Source organism: Xiphophorus maculatus, chromosome 8, assembly GCF_002775205.1.
Source record: "Xiphophorus maculatus strain JP 163 A chromosome 8, X_maculatus-5.0-male, whole genome shotgun sequence".
NCBI lineage: Eukaryota > Metazoa > Chordata > Actinopteri > Cyprinodontiformes > Poeciliidae > Xiphophorus > Xiphophorus maculatus.
Window position 1 is genome coordinate 27,558,795 of NC_036450.1, and position 22,599 is coordinate 27,581,393.

General features: G+C 37.7%; 1 protein-coding gene across 1 annotated transcript in view; it reads right to left on the bottom strand.

Moving 5' to 3' along the window:
• The window catches only part of mvb12b (multivesicular body subunit 12B), a 32,129-nt gene extending 9,746 nt beyond the window's left edge, over positions 1–22,383 (bottom strand). Inside the window, exons 1-7 of the mRNA XM_023337944.1 lie at positions 22,137–22,383; positions 18,573–18,695; positions 18,013–18,120; positions 8,891–8,987; positions 4,953–5,082; positions 2,934–3,071; positions 752–846 (exon numbers count right to left, since the gene is read on the bottom strand). Coding sequence (XP_023193712.1) covers positions 752–846; positions 2,934–3,071; positions 4,953–5,082; positions 8,891–8,987; positions 18,013–18,120; positions 18,573–18,683 — 679 coding nt within the window. The 5' untranslated portion in view covers positions 18,684–18,695; positions 22,137–22,383. The remainder of the gene's footprint in view (positions 1–751; positions 847–2,933; positions 3,072–4,952; positions 5,083–8,890; positions 8,988–18,012; positions 18,121–18,572; positions 18,696–22,136) is intronic.
• Positions 22,384–22,599: the final 216 nt, after the last annotated feature.

A 22,599-nucleotide genomic window follows, 5' to 3' on the forward strand; every position in this document is an offset into this window, starting at 1 on the left:
GCGAGGTAACGCAAAAGAAAAAAAATTCCCCATGTCTCCTACGGGGCTCTGAACGCTTCAGCCTTTCGCATCAGCTCCGAAACGGCCTTTTTTCTCTCCTCTCCCTCAGGATATTTTTTAGCAAAGACAGAGTGTTTGCTCTTGAAATGTCTTTCAACATTTGACTTCTTGTTGTTTGCCAGTCTTTCACCACATATTAAGCTGACTGGTGAACCAGTTTCATCAGCGGTGAAAGCAAAATGATCTGTTCACGTAGCATTAAATGTCCTGCCATCTTCAGAATGTTTCCTTTTCTTGGATTTATTCATGATGTATCTTCTAGGCAAGGATCAAAAAGTCAATAAATCAGTGTGCTAAAAAAATGCAATCTGCCAGACATGTGGGGTATGCCAGGAATGCCTGTCGCACATCGGCGGACATGACGTATATTTTGGGTGCTAAAAATGTTCAAAACTTTTGTTTTAATGTTACAAGTTTACCATAATCTTCAGATTTAGAAATTTATTTTAAATTGATTTTAATTTATAATTTTTTAATGATTTAATTTTAATAAAATATTCTATTTCCCAAAGTCACTGGGAGCCACAACAGAAGGATGAAAGAGCCACACGTGGCTCCGGAGCCATTGGTTGCCGACCCGTTCTAGACAAAGAATCTAAAATCATGGAATAAATCAAACTATTCCCTGGTTACCATTTTAATCCAGGAAAATAATTTGGACTTAAAAAACAAAGAAGAAAGTCTTACAGACCTGAGATAGCATACAGATTGGAGTTCTGGTGCTCATAGTCTGGTCTGGTGGTGTTCTTTCCTCTGAAGCTAGCTGGCAGGGTCATGGAAATATGCCTGCAAAAATGACCAAAGCAGTTTGCCTTCCTGAGGGCTATTTCACAAAACCAGGATAGCAGATTAGGCCAGGATTTTCCAGATATCCTGGCTTAATTAAGCCTTGATTCAGTGTCACAAAAGTGGCAACACATAAGTTACCATGGCAATTTATCCTGTGCAGCTAGCCTGCTCCAGACCAGGCTAACAGCGAGGCTTTGTTATTCCTGGAGCCTTATCTGTTCAGCCAGCAGTCACATCCATCAAATCTATAAGGGCTCATTTTCAGAAAATTATAGATTTTTTAATATTTTTAGTAAGAGGTAATGTGCCTTTAAAAAAAACTCTAGGATTTAGGAAAACACCCGAATATTTAATACAATACAATACATACTTGAATTTGGTACCCTAAGAATATTTAGCTAAGCATACAAATATTCGGACTCATCAGTAGGCCTGTCGCGATAAACGGTAAATCAATTAATCGTACGATAAATTAAAACTATCGACGTCATTTTAATTATCGGCATTATCGTCTCTTTCGGCCTTTTTCTCTTTCTGTTGATGACACCGAGTGAAAAAAGGCTCAACTCCAGCTCTCTCCACTGACTCCTCCCTTCCTCATTTCCTTAGTGTAAAGCCCAGCGCACACTATCTTATCCTGCACGACCTTAGAGCTGTCAGCCGATTGTCGGCCCATTTTCAAAACCTGACAGACCAAACATTAGCCGACAGAAATCCTAGGTATAACGGTTCGATCGGGTTCGTTCCTGCCGTGTGGTGTCCAACAATGGGCACAAAATAATGGCTATAAGTTCAGTGAACTAATTTTAAAACCAGGCATTAATCAATGCTTTACTACAATCTACCTGCAATGCATGTGGCTAGTGTCAGCGTAAAGTCCAGACTGAATGAAAATCATTATAACCTATTTACGTCACGTTAACGAAGAACAGCTGAAAAGTTACCGGGTTTATCAACTGCGGTAGCAATTTCGCTCCAACTCCTCCCCTTGTCATTTCTATATTCTTTGCATGTTGAATAAACATTAATGTTGTTTTCACATATAATCTCCAATGTCCGCTGGACTTCGGGTTGCATCGTGTCAGCTGTTTGGGATTCCCCTCTGTAATTTCCCCTCAGAAAGAGCGGAGGAAAATCCGCTTTCTGATTGGCTACCTGTCACATTCAACAGGCTGCGCTAAAGCTCCCAGTCGGGGACAATTTAGATCGGAGCGGCAACGACGATCTACCATAACACACCACACAATCTTAGAAAGACCAATGTTTTAAGATTGTCTTAAGGGGAAAAATAGGAGCAAAAATTATGTGGTGTGAACTATTGCATCAGGTGGTCGATGTGCCCATCTTCTCTATTTAAATCTAATTATTACTGAAGGGCAACATAATATACAGACTTCATAATCTTTTGGTTGAATGCAGTATTTATTTCCACTTTGGCTTTATGTTGTTTAGTTTTTTTTTTCAAGTGAGTTTTTTGTTCATGGAGACTTAGAATCCATTTTATTTTTGCTTTTGGTTGTTTTGTTTATTTTGTTTATCAGTTCCAGTGTTAAGTGTTCTTTTGAAAATAAAGTGTATCTATCTTTGGCAGGAAATCACATGCATTATTATGTCATTTCCATTAAATCAGTGTAAAAAGGTCTTCAAACAATATTATCGTTTATTGCAATAATTTTTGAGACAATTAATTGTTGAGCAAAATTTGCGATCGTGACAGGCCTACTCATCAGGGTTCGATTTTATGTAATATTTCTTTTAATTTATTTCACTTCTAAATGAGATCTTAAATTAAGCATAGCTTGATTTAAGATCCACTGACTGACTATGTCTTTAGGATTTAACTGAAGTGCAAACAAATATTTATATTGTATTCTTTTTATGTTTGCCTTTCTAATACTCTATATTTAGTGTTTTGAGTGTTGTCAATAAAGTCTTGAAATAACACATAATTACCTAATCTTATTTTCACATTTCCTGGCATTAGTAACATTTTTAAAACAAAAACACAGTGGAGCATTGCGGACTGCCTTAGCTGCCCTACTTAGCATGTTTTCTGGGAGAAACCCTGAGTTCACTGGACATACTTGGGCATAGGAGTAGATGAGATTGGAACAGTGGAGGAATTAGCATTTTGGACATTGTTGGTTGTTGGTGTGTGCGTCGAGTCTTGAGCACGAGGAACATTCCCCATGCGATACCAGATTCCCATGTTGTTGAGCTCCCTGCAATCAAATGGAACACAGAGAGACAACAGAAGAAAAACCTTATCCAATTAAATAGCCCACACAACAAAACTCTCAATTACCAAAAATAAAAATTGAAGTGAACTAGTCTACAGTAGGTAAGTTGAATATGTTAAATATTAACTGCCATTAACAATGGCACTAAGGTACAAAATTTTCAGGAGAATATTTTTCAGTTGTTATAAATTCAAACCCTATTTGGTAAAAAAAATATTTGCCCAAATGGACAGATTTCCGCTGCCTTTTTTTTTCATAACTAAATGCAGATTTTAGTGAGTGAGAACAATGGGGACACCAAGACAATGGAAAGAAAAAAGATGAAAATGTGGGTTAATCACAACTGATACTAACATAGCACTTTTCAGCACCAATATTGTGCCAAGTTTACATCATATTATGAAGAAATGAAATCAAGTTTTACTAACGTCATTTGGATTTTTAATTAGTGATAAGTTGAAAAGTCTCTAGTTACTGTCCCCATTTCTACTTGAGTGAAGTTGCCCCACTCACCTTCTTCAAATCTAACAAAATTCGTCTTAAATGTTTGTGCTACATTGGTGCTGGTTTTGTGCAGCAAAATTTTTTGTTTGTGCCTCTATCTTTATGAAGATATAAAAAAATGTTTCCAGAGGCCATGAAAGGTCAACCAGCCCCCCACACACACTTTTATGAATTCAAACAAATTTGGTGTAAATCAACTCGACAAACTTTGTGCAGAAAAAATATGTGTTTTTGTTTTTCCCAGTATCATTTTAAAGATAATAATAAAAATGTTTCCAGGGCTCATCAGAGGTCATCTGAGGTTGACCATCTCCAACCCCTATTTACATATCCAAAATAAACAAATAAATAAAATAAACAAATTTTGTGTCACTCAACTCGGCTAAGTTTGTGCTGGCACACCTAAGCATTTTTAAATGAAATTCACAGTTCCAACATGAATAGATTTTCATTGACCTTTGATGACTTCTGGACACTTTTTTATTATCTTTAAAATGATACCGGCACAAACAAAAACTTTTGCTGCACAAACCAGGACAGACTTTGCCGAGTTTATTGACACCAAATTTATTTATTTTTGCAAATGTGACCAAGGAGCAAAAGGGGTGGTTGATCTCTGAAAACCCCTGAAGAACATGAAAATCTTTGCTGCACAAACATAGTCGAGTTGTTTGACACCAATTTTGTCTGATTTGAAGACGGTGGTGGGCTGGTTGACCTTTTATGACCTCTGGAAACATTCCCTAATATCTTTAAAATGATAGCGGCACAACTGAAAATTTTTGCTGCACAACCCAGCACCAACGTAGCACAAATGTTTGAAACAAATTTTATTAGATTTGAAGAACTTTCCTCAGGTCCTGTTTGCTATCCCAGAGACAGCCACAGCATGCCCTTTTACGCTGTGTAGCTTTCTAGTGATTCAACCTGGAGCAGCTCAGGGACAGAATATTTTTACAATGCCAATGAGAACATTTTCTAGTTTTTTTTAGATCTCACATCTGAAAGTTTCGTATATTTTTAGGATACTAAAAACAAACAACAATGTTCCTGATGTGACCAACAATGGCAATGCAATTTCAAAGTTTCTCATATTTTATGACTATAAAATGTTAACAGCAGGGTATTCCGTTGCACATGCAAAACATTGACACCAACAAAACATACAGTTGATGGGTGCTGCAGTTGCAGACAGCTTTATCAATTCACTTCTACCAGAACTCTGATGAGTGTGACAACTCATCAGCTACAATACATTTCCTGTCTAAATATTTGTGTGAAAAACAATAATTTAGCCCAGACTTCTTTTTCTTGGTAATTTGTTGCCCAAAGGTTGACAACCGATATCAGATTGCTCACCCAATAAAGGTATACTGAGGAGGGGCCTGTTTGGTTCGTCCCAAGATACGGATGTCACAGATAGCTGCCTCTGTTGAATCTCTCGGAATAAACTTGATACAAAGCCGCCTCTTTCTGAAAGCCTGTTCCTCTGTAAGGGACAAAAAAGACATATCATCGCTGTACTACCAAAACAATCTCTAATAAATACAAAAAAGTGATAAAGTACAGAGCCCCCCAGTGGACACGGGAAAAAATGTTTACGTTACCTCGCAATACGTTTTGCGTTCCCTCGCAATATGCTGACTGCGATACTTGCTGGTCTATTTTGTATACTGTCACAAAGGTCAATTTCAAATTTCAAATATATACACATTTAAAGAGCCTCAGTGTTTATTCTCAACTCTTTGGTGCAAAAACTGATTGAAATTCAATTTATTCACTGCATGTTTATGTCTGTTTGTGAACAGACATTGTCATCAAGGTAAGGTAGGCAGACATCATCACGCAAACCCCACGAACACTCCTCCATGCTTCTCTGAAATTCTGCTGGGGCTGAACTGAGTCCAAATGGGATTCCAGTCCATTGGTATAAACCCCATGGAGTAATAAATGCTGTGAGTGGCTGGCTGTCCTCATCTAAAAACCCCTGATGATAAGCCTTTCCCTGGTCCAATACTGTAAACCAGGAGCTACCTGTAAGGCTGTCCAGCATGTCTTGTATTCTGGGAATAGGATGTCTGTCAGGTACTGATTTGTGATTAAGTTCTCGATAATCTACACAAAGTCTGAGCTCGCCTGATTTTTTCCTCACACAGACTATCGACAAAGAATAGGATGACTTTGATTTTGTATCCCAGCCTCTGGTTGTCAAGTCCTGCAGGTAGGATTTTACTTCCTGATGCAGTGGTTTAGGCACACTCATGTAGGTCTTTTGAACAAGTGTCTGATCTTTGAGAGTAATGTGAATGCCAAGACTGGGAATACAACCAACATCATTTTCATCTTTGGCAAAAGCTTTACACTCCTCCCTGAGCATTGTTTTCACTGCAAGCTGCTGCTCACCAGTTAAATGATCTATCTGTACAGGAGGATCCCAAATATCACTCGTGTCACTGCTGTTTAACATCTGCATCACTTGTCATGTTAGTTTGTTGGTTCTCTACAGGTTGCAAAGCGGCTGGATATATTGCTTTTACTGCCACAATGTGGCCCAGAATGAGACGTGGTTTTAAAGTTGCATTATGACCTGTGGTGTTGGTGACAGACACTGGGACCATGGCTGAGTTGCCCCTTTTCACTTTAAACAGTAACTCTTGCACATGAAGTCCTTCTGGATTGCTTCTGGAGTAGGACAAAACAACATTATGGTGTCCTCGTCAGCCTGGATGTGAGTTTGACAGCGAATAGTTAAGAGTTTCATCAGAGCCTAGAATGACTTTACTCTGTCCTGTTTTAACTTGAATCTCATTTTGAGGGCTCTGGGATGTTTGTATTAACTGGATAACAGTCTTTGCAGATCCAACATCAATGTCAAAAGCACTGCTTACTGCAATATCATTGTTTTTATTGCCCTGTTGCTTTAATTGCTCTTTGATGACTTCCTCTATCACATTGTATCCGATAATAGGATCCTGAGCCACATTTGGGTCACTAGAGATAAGCACAGGCGAAGGCTAGAGCTAGACTTTTTATCCCTGTGGGATTAAAGATGGGAATCCACCCTATAAATGGTATTTCTGTTTGATTAGCAGCAAGCCCATTTATGGTTAAGATCCTAAGAGCTCATCTATACCCCTAATAGTGGTGTGAGGTAAGTGCTCCGCCCTCCAATTGTCATTTATCACTGTAGCCTGTGGACCTGTGTCCCATAGCGCTACAACTAGTAGATTGTCAAAAGTGCAGCTCACCATTTTACAACTACCAATTAGTTTTACTAATTTCTTGCCCTGTTTATCTGAGGAAATGTCCAAATTTCCTCAAAAACAACTCATTTAATTTTTTTCACCCAGATATTGTTCAGCTAGTCTCACAGCTTTACATGTGTGGTTATGTTTGTGCCAGTGTTGTGTCTGACATGCTTTGGAGCAATACATGGCAGCTGAGCAACCTAAACCCCTCTGGAGTGGAGCGTCAACTGATTCTTCCCGGTGGCAGAAAAGGCAGCGGCGTGACTCCTCATGTGGTAGCCGGGTCACTGCTGGTCCCATGACAGTGGCCCGCCGATGTTTTCCTGCTGCTGATGTGGAGCTCTGAAACCTCTGGAGATGTGACCCAGTTGGCCACATTTGAAGCAATGGGTGCAGTTGTCTCCTTTTCCATTGCTCTGGCAGGTTCTGCAGCCCCAACAGACCCTAAAGAACCAACTCTTTTGGGTCCTGGGAAAGATTAACCAGTTTTTGGTACAAGTCAGATGTGTCATCTTCTCTGTAATGTCCTTTTAATATTGTCGTTAGCTGTGGGAGCGTCAAATCAGTCTTTATTTCCAGCATATCACGCAGCTTGAGACCAGGGTTAATTGCTCTCATCACCGCTTCAATAACTTCTAGCTCACTGTGGCCGTTGCGGAGTCCATTTTCTATCTAGTGCAGCAGGCTAGTGTAGGACAGCCGATCACGCTGCCCGCTCCCTCCTATTTGACCACAGATGCGAAACTCACAACGAATACTTACCTCCTGTACTTTGGCTGATGAGCTCAGTCCGAAGCTGGCAGCGGCTTCCGTTAGTCTGAGTTTCTCCGCTATGGCTTTGATCTCTTCTTGCAGCTCTTCATATTTGTTACTTGTATCGAACGAGCAGAGAATTCCACGATGCTCCTCTTTAGCTCCCGGTCGGCCCAGGACCCATAAAAGTTCTTTTACAAACTGCACAGCGTCAGTTGATGTATAGCTGCTTTCAACTTCATTCAGCTTATTTTCTACAACTTTCATCAGCTGGCGTCTGATACTGCCTTTCGTGGGCTCTTCCTCTGTAGCAAAGCATTTCAGTTGGTAACTGACCTCCAACAGCCGATTACAGCTTAACTGACAAAGCGCGGCTGTGACTTTGTCTCGCAGATTCCAGTTCCATTATGGGGACTCACAAAATGTTCTTATACCCCTTGAATGAAAACTGTTTTTAAATCCCTTAGATCTCAGGTCCGATAGTCGGAAAGAGTTTTCCTTGACAGGCGCACAATGCTACAGTTACCTTCCAACGGTTCTAAAAGTCTCCGTTTTTTGCGCCGAAAATCCTTTTAAAACATCTATCCTGGCTGGCTCGCCATTATATGTTGCTGGGCTCAAGCACAGATGACATCCAGAGTTGTCTTTTCTAATAAAAAAAGGTTTTATTCATCTTAATACAAAAACTCAGCTTGTCACATGGTGCCTAACACTCCTCAGCAGAACGAAAACAATGGACTGCCTTGTAAACGAACACACGTAAAACATTGATACATGTGTGTTCGAGGAACACATATGACATATAGGAAATATCAGTACCAAGACAGACACAAAACCAAGTTCTGAAGGAATGAACAAGCTACAATTAAGAATGAATGAACTTATTGTAATAAACAAAACAAACTGGGTGGGGTACCTGTGAACTATAATACACATGAACAGTAAAATAAATAAATAAACTAATAAATTCTGTGTCTCTCACACATAACCTTATTTTAAAGCAGAAAGTATGGCGTCCACCGTAAGAAAAGGCTTACAGTATTCAATTATGCCGCATAAACTGATAAGTACATTATTGCGAGGGAAAGCAAAAGGAAAAAACAATTCCCCATGCCCCCAAGGGGGCTCTGTAATAAAGGACTAATTTATTACAGAGCGGTGATACTGTGATTATCACCGTATGTGATAATCACAGTAATCACATACAGTTACTGTGATTATTGAGTTTCAACACAAACATTTGAAGATCAAAATAATTTTTAGACTTTTGATGCCATTGGCTGGTTGATGACTTACGAGTGTCGACAGTCTCCTGGATTGGGATGAAGCCCACTGGCAAAGTGTCCTTTATATCAATCAGCTTCATGTCTACAAGAACATTGCCTAAATGGCTCTAGAGTGACAGAAGCAGAGCACATCAGAGAGAGCTGCATCAGTGCTTACAAGGATAGATATATATATCATTATGAAATTTAATAGAGAAAGATTTTTAAAAGTTGTTAATGTCTCCACAGATTAAGGACAGATTACAGAATGATCCTTTAGTAGTTGTTATTTATATAATCTGCAAAATATCAAAATCCTAAAATAACTGTTTGTATGCAATATTTTTAAGCTAAGCTAAGTGAAGCCGATATCCCACTCACATGAAAAATTCCAGCAAAAAGCCTGAGTGATTAGTGCAGTTTGTGCCCTTAACATTTTCGTTTGTGCTACTTTGTTTCTGAAATATTAAAAATTATTTTTTAGGTCAAAAGTTATAATTTTGGCCAATGACATCACCAGCTTCCCATCTTGCTCCAAAACAAACCAAAGTGATCTACTTTTTTAGTGCTCCGTTAGTGCAGGTTTGTGCCGATAAAATTTTCGTTAGTGCAGCATTTAATTATTGTGGAGAGAGGTAAGTATATTGGTGAGAAAGATAATATTGCCATCTAAAAAATAACATTGCCATCTAAAAACATTACTCAGGGTTTCCCCCAGAAAACTTGCTAAGCCTGGTGGTCGGAGCGCCAAGGCAGTCCACCGTGTTTTTGTATTAAAAGATGTTAAATAGACAGGACAAGTACAAATATTACTGGGTAATTATATGTTACGGGAAAACATCGCTAGTGAAACGGTATTTTAACCCACAACTAGTCTTAAAAACAACAAACCGAAAAATTCAATTAAAATTAATATCAATAGCCTATATGCCACGGACTTCCGTTTTAGCACTTCCGCATTTTTTTGCCACATAGACCACTTCCGGATGCAGGCAACAGTATGTTAACAATGACTTCTCTGTCGTTGCAGGACTGTTAATGATGCTGATAGAACTATTCAGACGTCCTGAAACGCACCACCAACAACAAAGGGATTTAAGCTGTATGTGTCAAACTTCACAATAACTTCAAAGGTAAGTTAATAAATTGTTTGTATTCACCATAATGCCTCATGTAGCTAACAGGGACAATCTTACAAAGATGCTATGTAAACGTTAAGTGTTTTGATTATGTGTGCGATGATAGACAGACAGACAGATAGATAGATACAGACAGACATCTATCTATATCTATGTAGCTATAGATAGATGTGTATGTATCTACATACATATACATCTATACATCTATCTATATATACAGTATATAGTACCCAAGAGCTATCAGTCGAAGCTGAAGTTAGCTTCCAAATGTAGCTTCTAATTTGGAAAATAGCTAAACGATTACATTTACTTTTTCACTATTCTTAATGTGTTGTATTTTAAAACCTACAACACCCAGACATTTAAACCTAACTAAATTATTCTGCTCTAATAGCAGAATAAATAAAACATTTGTGAAACCTTCTAATTGATTTGTGAAATTTGTAAAATATCAATAATAAATTTCAGAATGTTTTTTGCATCTGGAATGCATTAGATCTGAATTACGAAATTGGCATTATTTGTTATTTTATCTTTCTGTTTAATTTCTTTTTTTATCTTTATTATAGCTGGAGTTGGACTGGAGTTCTATTTAGTGGCTTCCTGGAGGGAGGCATCGGCTGAGCTAATGCTGCCAACAACTTTTCAGTCTCCTGCTATTAACTTCTTTGCTTTTCGTTATATAGAAAGTATTCCTACCTATAGCTCTGTTTCCATTTTGTAGCTCTATTTCCATTTTGTATATTTGCTCTATTAAGTATTTTTACCTTAATGCTTACCTGATCAATTGAAGTGGCACTGTACTGTACATCCTCTTGATAACTGACAAATGTGTCAGAACCACATGGACTGAGGTTATGTCAGATCAATCTGAATCTTTATTTCTCATGAAAACGACTTCTTGTAATTTTAAGACATTGTTATAAAATTGCATCTTTATTCTGCTGTTATGATGACTGCGTTCTCGTAATTAAAAATTCTTGTAACCTGGCCAAAATGCTTCCTTATACAACTCATAGAAGAGATGACTTTAAAAAAAAAAGGCACTTCTGAAAGTATTTTTTGTAATTATTTGTATTTTTTATAGAAATTGAGGACGGGAGGAATCGATTAAAATCAAATCTGGTATGAAAAAAAAACTTGTCATATCATCCAGCCTTATTCAGTATATTGAATCACCTGACTGACTGCATATTACTTAATATTCAAATTTTTTGCTGGTATTACTTAAAAGTGTTGCATGTTAATATCCCACTTGCAAATACTGCAAATGCAAATACTTGATATAATGTAAACACTGAGAAAAGGGGAAAAAAGGTTTGTGAAATGCAGAGTATTACAAAAGAGATTAAATTTTATTGTAAGTACAAACAGGATAACAAAATGAACAGCAGTTACTCAGACATCAGACTTGTTTGCTTTTATTGATGATAAAAACACGTCACTCTGGAGGAGAGGAAGACTGGCATAGCTCAATGCAGGATCACTACAGTGTCAGGGCAGCCAATAAAGTCTGCAGGTAGCTTTTTGCATATCTGGTCCTCCAGTTTCCAGATCCTAATTTAACTGAGTCTGTAAATAAAAAGTTGGTACATGCTGTGATGATCTGGCAGACCGTGGAATGATGGACACCGTACCAGTCAGCAGGTCCAGGTCCTTGGATCCAAGGGAAAGGTAATTGGTAGAGCGGCTCAATCATAGCTCAGAAACACGTAGTGTTACGATGCAAACCTGAAAAATTAAAAACAAATTTAAAAAAATAATAAGTGTTCATACTTAGCCACACAATGTAATCAAAAACTAATAAACCCTAATCTCTTTTTGAGAGTTTTGCTTGAATATAAATTGACAATATCTCAGGAAATTAAATATTTAAGTGAAACAGTTCCTGTATCACAATTAAATAAACTGCAAAAAATATTTCAGAGATCTAACAACAGTGAAGTTACTGAGTAAGAGTAAACTGAAATATTTACTACTTAGAAAATGCATGTGAAAATCTGAATATTCTTTTGAAAGTCTGTAGCTGAAATTAATATAAACTACTAGCAGACGCAACACAGGGTTTGCCTATTATCTGTACCAACAGTAATACAAAAAAATTATGCATAGGAGAGTTATTAGAAGAGGCGGCTCCAAAATTTTTTTCCTGCAGGTGCTAAGGGGAAACTAAGCATTTTACTGAGGATTCTGACGGATCTTTTTTACCCTATAGTTATCAACACACACGCATTAGTATTGCTATTTTAATCAGACTGACTTGCGTTTATTTGACCCTTAGACGTCAGCACAAAGCTTTGAGTCATTAGCCAGATTACTTCCAGATAATACATTACATTGTTTAGGTTAAAACAGCATTTATGACAAAAGGGATACCCAAGTACTGACCCCTTACTTAATCATTCGAAGTGCCATGATGTAGTTCGGAAGTGAGAATCTGGAGTATTGTACTGAGCGGCTGAAGTTGTTTTCCCAAGTTGTTTTTGTGTTAATTCATGGCTTCTATTTGTTCAAGTCAAGCTAATTTGTCTGTGAATGTAACACACCTGGTTGGGGCTCATAGATCGCAGTATTTACAGAAGCCTGAAACAGCTAGCTTAGAAACCGACCCATATCTCCTGCCTTCTGACGTGTTGATCAAATTAGCCTGAATTAGCCGACTTTGCCTGAACTCACACCACATGATTTACGTCATTGTGTCATAAACAGCATTTCCCCTTAAACTGGAGCAGCCTTAAAAACGTACAAAAGACGAGACGCTAATCATTTTTTTCCATACATGCTAGACTACATGACAGCGTGACATTGTTTCCATGGTTACTGATGGTCAGACACTATCGTCTCCATAATGCGATGTTTGATATCTTTCTAATCATACTTACTTATAAAGTATATGAACATTAATCTTCTTACCTTGTATAAAGTGTTCGCTGTAAATCCGCAGTTTTACAGCGGATTTACAGCGAGAGCTGCTAGTCATTATGATTGACAGCTGCTATCCATCGCCAAATCTTTCCTCGTTAAAATAAAATGACAATGGGGTGCTGTGGTGGCGCAGGGGCAAAGCATGACCCACGTTGAGGCCTTAGTCCTTGTAGCGGTGGTCGTAGGTTCGATTCCCTGCCTGACGACATTTGCCGCATGTCTTCCCCCTCTCTGATTACCCTGTTTCCTGTCAAACTACTTTCAAATAAAGGCCACTAGAGCCAACAAAACCTTTAAAAAAATAAATAAATAAATAAAATGACAAGCTTGGTTTCGACCCTTGTCTGTCTGTGCAGCCGACCGCGCAGCACCTTGTGACCATTTTACTGCGAAATCAACTAAATAAAAGCGATATTAGGCTACCACATGTACGTATTTTGACAAGCTTTATACAGGAGATCATAGGTTTGGACATCCACCGTGGTGGAGACAGTGATGTGATGTGCAAAGGGTCATATTGTCATATTTATGTCGCTTTTTTTCTTGTGTTTATTTAATTGCCTACTTAACCGCTACAAAGCTTGATTTGACTATCAATAAGTGTCCTTATGATAAACATTTTTATGCTTACTACCAATTAACTTCCTGCTGACTCACATATGGTAGTTTGCTATGATAAACACTGTCAATATTGTGTTGACAGTCCATCTAGATAAGGGATGTACACTTTCTGACAAATTGCGACAGCCGATTGGTCAGTTGCTGAGAAATGCCCTGGAATAATTGGGGGAGGATTGCTATATGTGTGCATGGGGGAGGAGCCGGCATCATGTCACAGAAGTGATAATACGCATAGACAAAGTTAAAATCCTCTTGTGTGATGTTTTTTTTTTTAACTCAGTATATAATAGTTTGTTTCTATTTTGTGCCTTTTGATGAAAATGCCGCAATAACTACATATAAGTACCGTATTTTCCGCACTATAAGGCACACCACATTATAAGGTGAACCTTCAATGAATGGCCTATTTTAAAACTTTTTTATATATAAGGCGCACCGCCGTATAAGGCGCATAGAATAGACGCTACAGTAGAGGCTGGGGTTACGTTATGCATCCATTAAATGGAGCTGCGCTAAAGGGAATGTCAACAAAACAGTCAGATAGGTCAGTCAAACTTTATTAATAGATTACAAACCAGCGTTCTGAAAACTCCATTCATTCCCAAAATGAATAAACAGCTGTTGCTTCCTCCACTTCCGCACCATTGATTCGTTAATGTTAAATTTTCTCGCTGCTGCTCTATTCCAGTGTTCTACTGCATGACTGATCGCCTTGAGTTTAAAATTTGCGTCATAAGCGTGTCTCTTAATAGGAGCCATTTTGGGGTCTTTACACAAACACACAAATCGCACAGTCATATATCCCACCATACACCGCGCGCTTGTTCTTCTATGGGGGAAGATGAAGTCGGCGGCTGCTTACCGTAGTTGCGAGACCTGTTGTGGCTCAATATTGGTCCATATATAAGGCGCACCGGATTATAAGGCGCACTGTCGGCTTTTGAGAAAATTGAAGGTTTTTAGGTGCGCCTTATAATGCGGAAAATACGGTAATGTTAAATCAGATGGAAGCAAATCTAATATTTTCTGGGGGTGCTATGACTTTTCCAGGGGGAGCTATAGCACTCCCTAACACCCCCCTGGCGCTGCCACTGGTTATTAGTTTATAAAAGTCCAGGCAAACCTAAATTTACCATTTAATAATAAAAAGCAGAAGGGTGATGTAACCATAGCATAATTTTTCTAAGCAGAATCTCAGAGATAAAAAAAAAAAGTGAAAAAAGAGGAATTACATCTGTGTAACGCAAGAAAAATTTATAGCAAACAAATGGAAAAATTTACACTAATGTGGATTATAATTATGAAACAAACAGCAAAGGTACGATGTCATATTATATAAGGATTTCATTAAGTGCCCAACTCAGGAAAAAGAAGAAAAATATAAAATATATAAAAATAAGTTAACATTAGTGCTGAGAAAGCAAAAGCAGGATCATTATGATAGGCTACTGCAAAAATACTGCAATGACACTAACGGTACCTGGAATATAATTAATAATAAAGATAGAGATTCCCCAATATGTGTTAAATACAATAACATTATAGTGGAAAAAAAAAGAGGATATTGTTGAAGTTTTTAATAAGTCCTTTGTTAATATTGGTCCTAATTTAGTAAACGAATTGCCAAAGGTTAGAGATGGAAAACATAATTATAAATTGAATAATATTAATACAATGTTCCTGGGAATAGTGAGTGAAAGTGAGGTAATAGACGTAGTTAAAAAATTAAAAAATAAGAAATCCAAAGATTGTAAAGATATTGATATGGCGATCGTGAAAGAGGTAATTTATATTATTATTAAACCTCTCACCTATATTTGTAACAGATCATTCTTAACTGGAACTTTTTCTGACAAAATGAAGATAGCAAAGGTTTTTCCAGTCCATAAAAGTGGCGACAATCAAATATTAAGAAATTACAGGCCGATATCATTGCTACCACAATTTTCAAAAATTTTGGATTAATTATTCATAAAAAGGCTGGACTCCTTTCATAATAAAAATAATATAATGAATGAGCACCAGTACAGCTTCAGGAACAACTGCTCCACAACTTTAGCTGTGATGGAGTTTGTGGAGCACATTGCTACAGCAGTTGACCAGAAGCTTAATACCGTAGGTGTGTTTATTAACCTATGTAAGGCATTTGATACTATTGACCATGCACGACTATTAGGCAACTGTATGGCCTACGGGGGTTACATATCAGTGGTTAAAGAGTTATTTGAGTAATAGATTACAATATGTACAAATTAACAACACAAAGTCACAAACAGACATAATAAAATGTGGTCTTCCTCAAGGCTCAGTCCTAAGACCTAAATTATTTATACTTTATTTAAACAATACTTTTGCAGTATCCAGTATTTTAAAGTTTATAATGTTTGCTGACGATACAAATTTCTTTTCTTCTGGAAAAAATATGGATGAAATAATAAAAAACAGTAGAAAAAGAGTTAGCTGAGTTGAAAACATGGTTTGATTAAGTTGACGTTAAATGAAGAAAAAACTAAATTCATGGTATTCTCTGGTAATTAGATCTATAATAATGTAAAGTTTTATGGAGTTGAAATCAAAAGAGTCTGAGACAAAATTTTTAGGGATTATTATAGACAATAAACTTAGTTGGAAGCCTCATATACAATATATTAAAAATAAAGTTGCAAAAACTATTGGAACATTGTTTAAAATAAAAGATTTAATAAATATTAAAGGCTTGCATATTATATATTCTTCTTTGGTTATGCCTTATTTGTCTTATTGTTCAGAAATCTGGGGAAATGCAAGTAAAACAACCATTGATATATTAATTAAGTTGCAAAAAAAGCTATAAGGCTTACTAATAAAGTGGGATACCATGAACCAACTGATAAACTCTTTATTCAATGATGGCCTTCTGGACAGCAGTCAAGTTGGCAGTCTTACCCATGATTGGGGTTTTGAGTGATGAACCAGGCTGGGAGTTTTAAAGGCCTCAGGAAGGTGTTTAAGTTAATTTGTTGCTTCAGATGATTAGGTTCATAGCTCGTTTAGAGACCCTTTTCATGATATGCTAATTTTGTGAGATAGGAATTTTGGGTTTTCATGAGATGCCAAAATCATTCATATTATATATATATAAAAGACCTGAAATATTTCAGTTAGTGTGCAATGAATCTAAAATATATGAATGTTCAATTTTTATTATTACATTATGGAAAATAATTAACTTTATCACAATATGCTAATATTTTAAGAAGGACCTGTATATGTTTTGTGGAGATATCTTGGTAGATTGTTAGGTATAAAAAAAGGGTAGGCAAGAATAAGCTTTGCTTCAGCCTATTACTTTTTTGGTAAATTATGGGTTTGCTTATTGTTGTTTTTTTTTCTCTTTTGTTGTTTTCTGTGTTTAATGTGGACAATTTAACAAAATAAAGTGATTGATGATGATATTTTTGGGATTCAGGAAATAAGCTCTTCTTTGCTGTTCGTAGAGTGACTTGTTCTGTGGGATTTTTATGTGGAGATGTGACACTAGAAAGGGAAGGTTTTTTGACTTTAATTTGACTGGCTACCTGTGTGGTTTGGATCGTGTTGCTCGGTGTTGGTAGGACGGAATAATTTTCATACTGAAGCGTTGCTGCCCTCAGCTGTTCTTAAATTACCTTGCTAGGTATCAGAGGGCTGCTCTGACTCCATGTTAAGTGTATTTTATATAAATGTAATATTTAAAAAAAAAAAAAAACTAAGGAGTTACCTAAAAATAATTGAATACTTGGTATACAAACGCATATATCAACACACACACATTGACTTACCTTGTGCCGAATTGCTGCCTCTATTCTCACCCGGTTCCTGCAGCAGTGGATTTCTTCCCGCATTATTTTCCTCCAACAAATTATTCCAGTGAACGAAGCACATACGAATGTCCGTCTTCCCATTTCTGACGCTGGATCTACAATATCCTCAAGTTTTGAAATACCAGGCAGCTACAAACCGTGTGTTAGCTTTAGTGGCTAAGTTTTGGATACAGTCCGTTGTCACCTTGATATCAGCAGGAAAATGAAAAAACTAAGCACTGGATTGTACTGGCTAATTATTGGTCACAACGGCACACAACAAAACTCAGTTGTTGTACCAGTAGCTCGAAGATATATTAACTTCTGCGTCTTGTTCTTGGTACAGCTCTTACAGATATGGCTAAAAACAGTAGGAGCAATCGGTACCTGGAAGCGATCTATGTGGCGAAAATTTAAACGAAAATACGTCACCATCACTTGTGGCATATAGGCTATTATAAAGTCCTGCTTCTCGCGCCCCCCCTGACACTTCGCCATGCCCCCCTGGGGGGCACGCTCCACTATTTGAGAAGTACTGCCATAGACATTGAAAACTCTGTTACTCTTCTGATTTGAGAGACAGATTAAAAGTGTTCATACATGCTGAATATTTTCTTTGTGTTTGTTGATAAAGGGAGCTGACTTACATTTTCTTTAGAGAAAACTCTGGTGAAACACAGGTAACGGGTCACCTTGGATTTGAAAAGGCCATCTTTCCACAAGTCTGCATCCAGGCCATCTGTTGTTATAGATATCTAGAGAAGGAAAATTGGAGAGTGGAGGAATCACTGACCTGAGACAATGATTCATCCAACTGTTTGCCAAAGCAGTCACAACAGTATCTTTGGAGTGGCACAGCTTCTTGTTTTCTTCTAAAGAATGAATATCTTTAGAAGACATATAGATCATATTGATAGGTGTTGCAAGAAAACACCACCACTAAACAATTTTAACTATTTAAAGCAACACATTAAATGGCTTAGCTAGGAGAGTTACAAACACACAGGGCTCAAAGGTTTATGCTCTACATGTTCACTTGGAAATTTAAAAAGAAGGCTGTACACATTTTACTCAGTTCTAGATCATAATTTACATGTAGGAATTTTTTTTGCCTGTTAAATATGAAAAATATTTTCTACTCTTTTTTTTTTACTTTGCTCAAATTTATATATCATTTCATATGTTCCAGGCGTGCTTCATAGTTTACCACATCATATCCAGAGGGGGCCCTGTTCCTGGAAGCCACTACTCCAACTCCAGTGATTGGATCCATAGACATCTCTGGCAAGGCCTCTGAAAGGTCCCGGACCTCAGGCATCTCTGCAGTGTTCTGCAACAAAGTAAATTACTCAAATGAATAAACTTAAGCTGGGGAAAGGTAGTGGAAGCAGAAAGTCCAACAATAAAACTGAATGTGATGTTTTAAAAAAAAGAGCTTAAAATATATACAACTTTGCATAGCTTCCTCCCATTAAAGGGAACTCAAAATTGAACAAAATTCAATATATTACTGACTTCATCTTCAACATAATTGGGTTATTATGATTATTATTTAAGTAAACTTAATTCCTGTCTTACTGAGCATAAGCTTTCAATTGGGTTCAGGTCAGGTGAAGAAGGGGGCCATGTTTCATATCTTCAACACTATTTTTAGTGACTATTTGTCCAAAAACTCAAAATCCAAAAATCAAAAAACTTCAAGGTGATCAGAGCAAAAGTGAATTCAACTCAAATATACACTTGATGCACTGTGGGTTTCTGGCACAGTGTTTTTGATTCCAAAAAGGATCAAAAGTCAAAAATGTAGTTCTATGTTTAGTCCATAGATGCAGGTAAAGCATGGTACAAACATCACCAGAACTCTACTGTTTGGCTACCTAATTGTCTCACCAGGTGACTGACGACTCACTGACTGGATGGACAGACTGTCAAAGTAACTGGTAAAAAACCATGTGACCACCCATGTGCATAAATAGCTACCTAATCTCTAGGTATTTATATGTGAAACACCCATATCCCAAAATGAAAATGAACTAATTAAGTGAATTACTAGCCAAAAAAACATATTCTAAATAACTAGAATTAAACAAAATTTCTAATTGTAAATCAGCCACAAAAGAGGCAAATAAAAATAAATTAAATAATCTAAATTCTAAGATTTAACTGAAAATAGAGAAATAACTCCTAAACTATTACTGTATGTGATGGCGCATTATTTAAAAATTGTCTTATTGAATTGAAGGATGAGACATCTTCCTGAACCAGTACTTTAAGAGTCTCTAAAACCTCTAAAAACTGGCAGGAGGTTTAGTTGATTTTGAGTCCATATTAACCCAAAAAGGTCCAACCAGCTTTAGTAATACAACCCAGACTAGTACCCCACCTCCACCTTGCTGGCATCTGACTAGAAGTGGAGCTCTCTGCCTGTTACTGATCCACCCACAGCACTATCCATCTGATCCTCTCAATCCATCCTTAAACCTTAAAATCTGTCTTCAAATATTTCTTGGCCCAGTCTTTAGTGATGGGCCAGATGACACAGAAACCTCGGCACATGCGGTGAGCAAACAAGATGAAACCCTGTGTCTGCGCGTATCACTTTAAGGAAAACCACATGACCGATACAATTCCTGTGTCGTTTGGATGTGACCGCGCAAAACTGTACTGATGAGGGAGAAACTGTGTCGACACATTTGTAGGTTTTGTTGGATAGAGATACTTTGTGTTCTTTGCGTTGGCATTGGCTCGTATTTGACTACCGGTACGGATCAACCAAGGAAGAGAAAGTTTTCTCCTGTGTGGGATCATTTTGATCTCATAACGGAAAATAATTATTCAGTTGTCATTCCCACTTTTGATCATTTTTCTTTCAGATTATTCAAATTCCTTTCCATGAATTTGTTTACATGGTCAGTTAATTTACATGGTTAACTTTTATTTATACTGTAGGTGAAAAATGTGGGATTTGCTCCCAAGTTTTGTCTTAATGTAACTGGAGCACTTTCACGATGCTGAGGCATCATCGTGCCCACCAGGAGGGGGAGGAATCGGTTAACACTCCCGCCTGTGTCTCCAACCACCTCAGCAACAAGATCATAAAGTTTGCAGATGACACGACTGTTGTTGGTCTCATCTCAGGCGGGAAGGGGGAGCTGGAGTACAGGGATGAGGTGAAGCGGCTGTCAGAGTGGTGCAAAGTCAATAACCTGCTCCTCAACACCTCCAAAACAAAGGAGCTGGTGATCGACTTCAGGAAGAACAAAACGGACATCCAGCCTCTCACCATCAGTGGGACCTGTGTGGAGAGGGTCCCAGTGTTCAGGTTTCTGGGCATGGAGTTGGAGGACAAGCTAACCTGGAGCACCAACACCAAGGAGCTGTTGAAGAAGGCACAGCAGAGACTGTACTTTCTGAGAATACTCAAGAAGAACCGTCTCCCCTCAGACCTGCTGCAGGCCTTCTATCACTGCTCCATAGAGAGTGTGCTCACGTACAGTCTGTGTGTGTCTGGTACGGCAGCAGCACATCTGCGGACAAGAAGGCGCTCCAGAGGGTTGTTAGGGCAGCAGAGAGAACCATAGGCTGCCCCCTCCCCACTATGGAACAGATTTACACTTCCAGGCTCCATAAGAAAGTTTTGGACATTTTAAATGACTCTTCACACCCTGGCCATGGTCTCTTCGAGCTGCTGCCATCAGGCAAGAGATACAGAGCAAAAAAAACCAGGACAAATCGCCTAAAAAACAGTTTTTACCCGATGGCAATCATGGCACTAAATTCAAAGGCATAAGAACTTCTGCTCTTGACACCACTTTGTTATAAATGTAAATTCTGTTGCGACACCTCCAGGCACTGCAACCTTCTGATGTCTAAGTTTATTTTTCATTTTGTACTATTCATTTCTTTATCTTGGTATATTACGTATATTCACATAACCTGCATCTTAACTCGAGTCGAGCAAATCTCAATCTCGTTGTAATCTGTTGATGACAATGACAAATAAATCTTATCTTATCTTATCTAATTCTCCTAACCCTGAGCTGTTTTTCAAATGTGAAGTCCCCAAACTAAATCAACATTAAATACAGCTTTTAAGTTCTAGCTGACAACAAATCTACATTTCTTGAAAGTCAAGATAAAACACAACAAATGGAAAACCTAAATTTTTGCTGAAAAGTAACTTTGTTAATTATTTCTTCCACCAAGTTATTGGAGAAAGTATTTTAAAAGCTCGACTGAAATAATTATTTAAAGTGGAGGACCATGTGAGCATTGATTACTATACCACTTAACCTCAATATCAATTGGAATAATGTATTCAGCTATAATTGTTGATATGTCTAATATATCGATTTAATGTAACTGGCCATACATTTAATTAACTTAACTGATCCTTTTTTCTATACAAAAAATAGAAACAATCCTTAGAGTTTCAACCCGTTTGATGTGGATTGTTTTGGCCAAGAAGCTGACGAGCAGCATCAGAACTAACGATCTGTGGCTAGCATGCTAGTAAGCTAGCATGCTAGCCACAGATCAGCTACAACAGGCTAACCAGCTTGTTTTCACTGTAGGGCACCGTTTACCCAGTAAATAATAATTGTTGGCCAAGTGTATTGTTATTACTAAGCTGTAGGAACTTAACTAAGCCGCTTCCTTCATAAGCGTATCTCAGTAAGTAAACTTACAGCAGATAGACAGACGTTCCTAAATACCGACTGCGCAGTAGCTTCCTATGTTAGCTTATTAGCTTTGGGGAACAACTACTTACCTAGCAAAAGGGGAGCACTTGGATTACACCGGCCTACTGATATTTTCTCCAGTGTTTTCCTTTTCTGCGCCTTCTGACAGCTCCTGTGAGATTTGTGTACCTAGGAAATTTTCATGTTCAACGAAGTAGTCCGAAACAACTGTTGCTTTGTGAATATCTGCATACTGGATCTCCAGCTAGCGGTATCAGAGGTAAACCATGAGCACAGCTAAGTCATGGGAGAACTGGAAGAGCCTCTACTTACCTTTTTTTTTCTTTATTGATATAAAAGGGGTTTACAAACAGCAAAATTAACAACACTAACAAATAAAACGGAGAAGACAATGTCAGGGGGTTATATAGCAAGCACAAATAAAATGAAAAGTATATATATATAAATAAAAAGTTAACTCAGAAAGATGTTAAAGTGAGCGCACATATCTGCTGTTTTAATGGCTTTTCTGTTTTTTGAATTGCGGAGAGT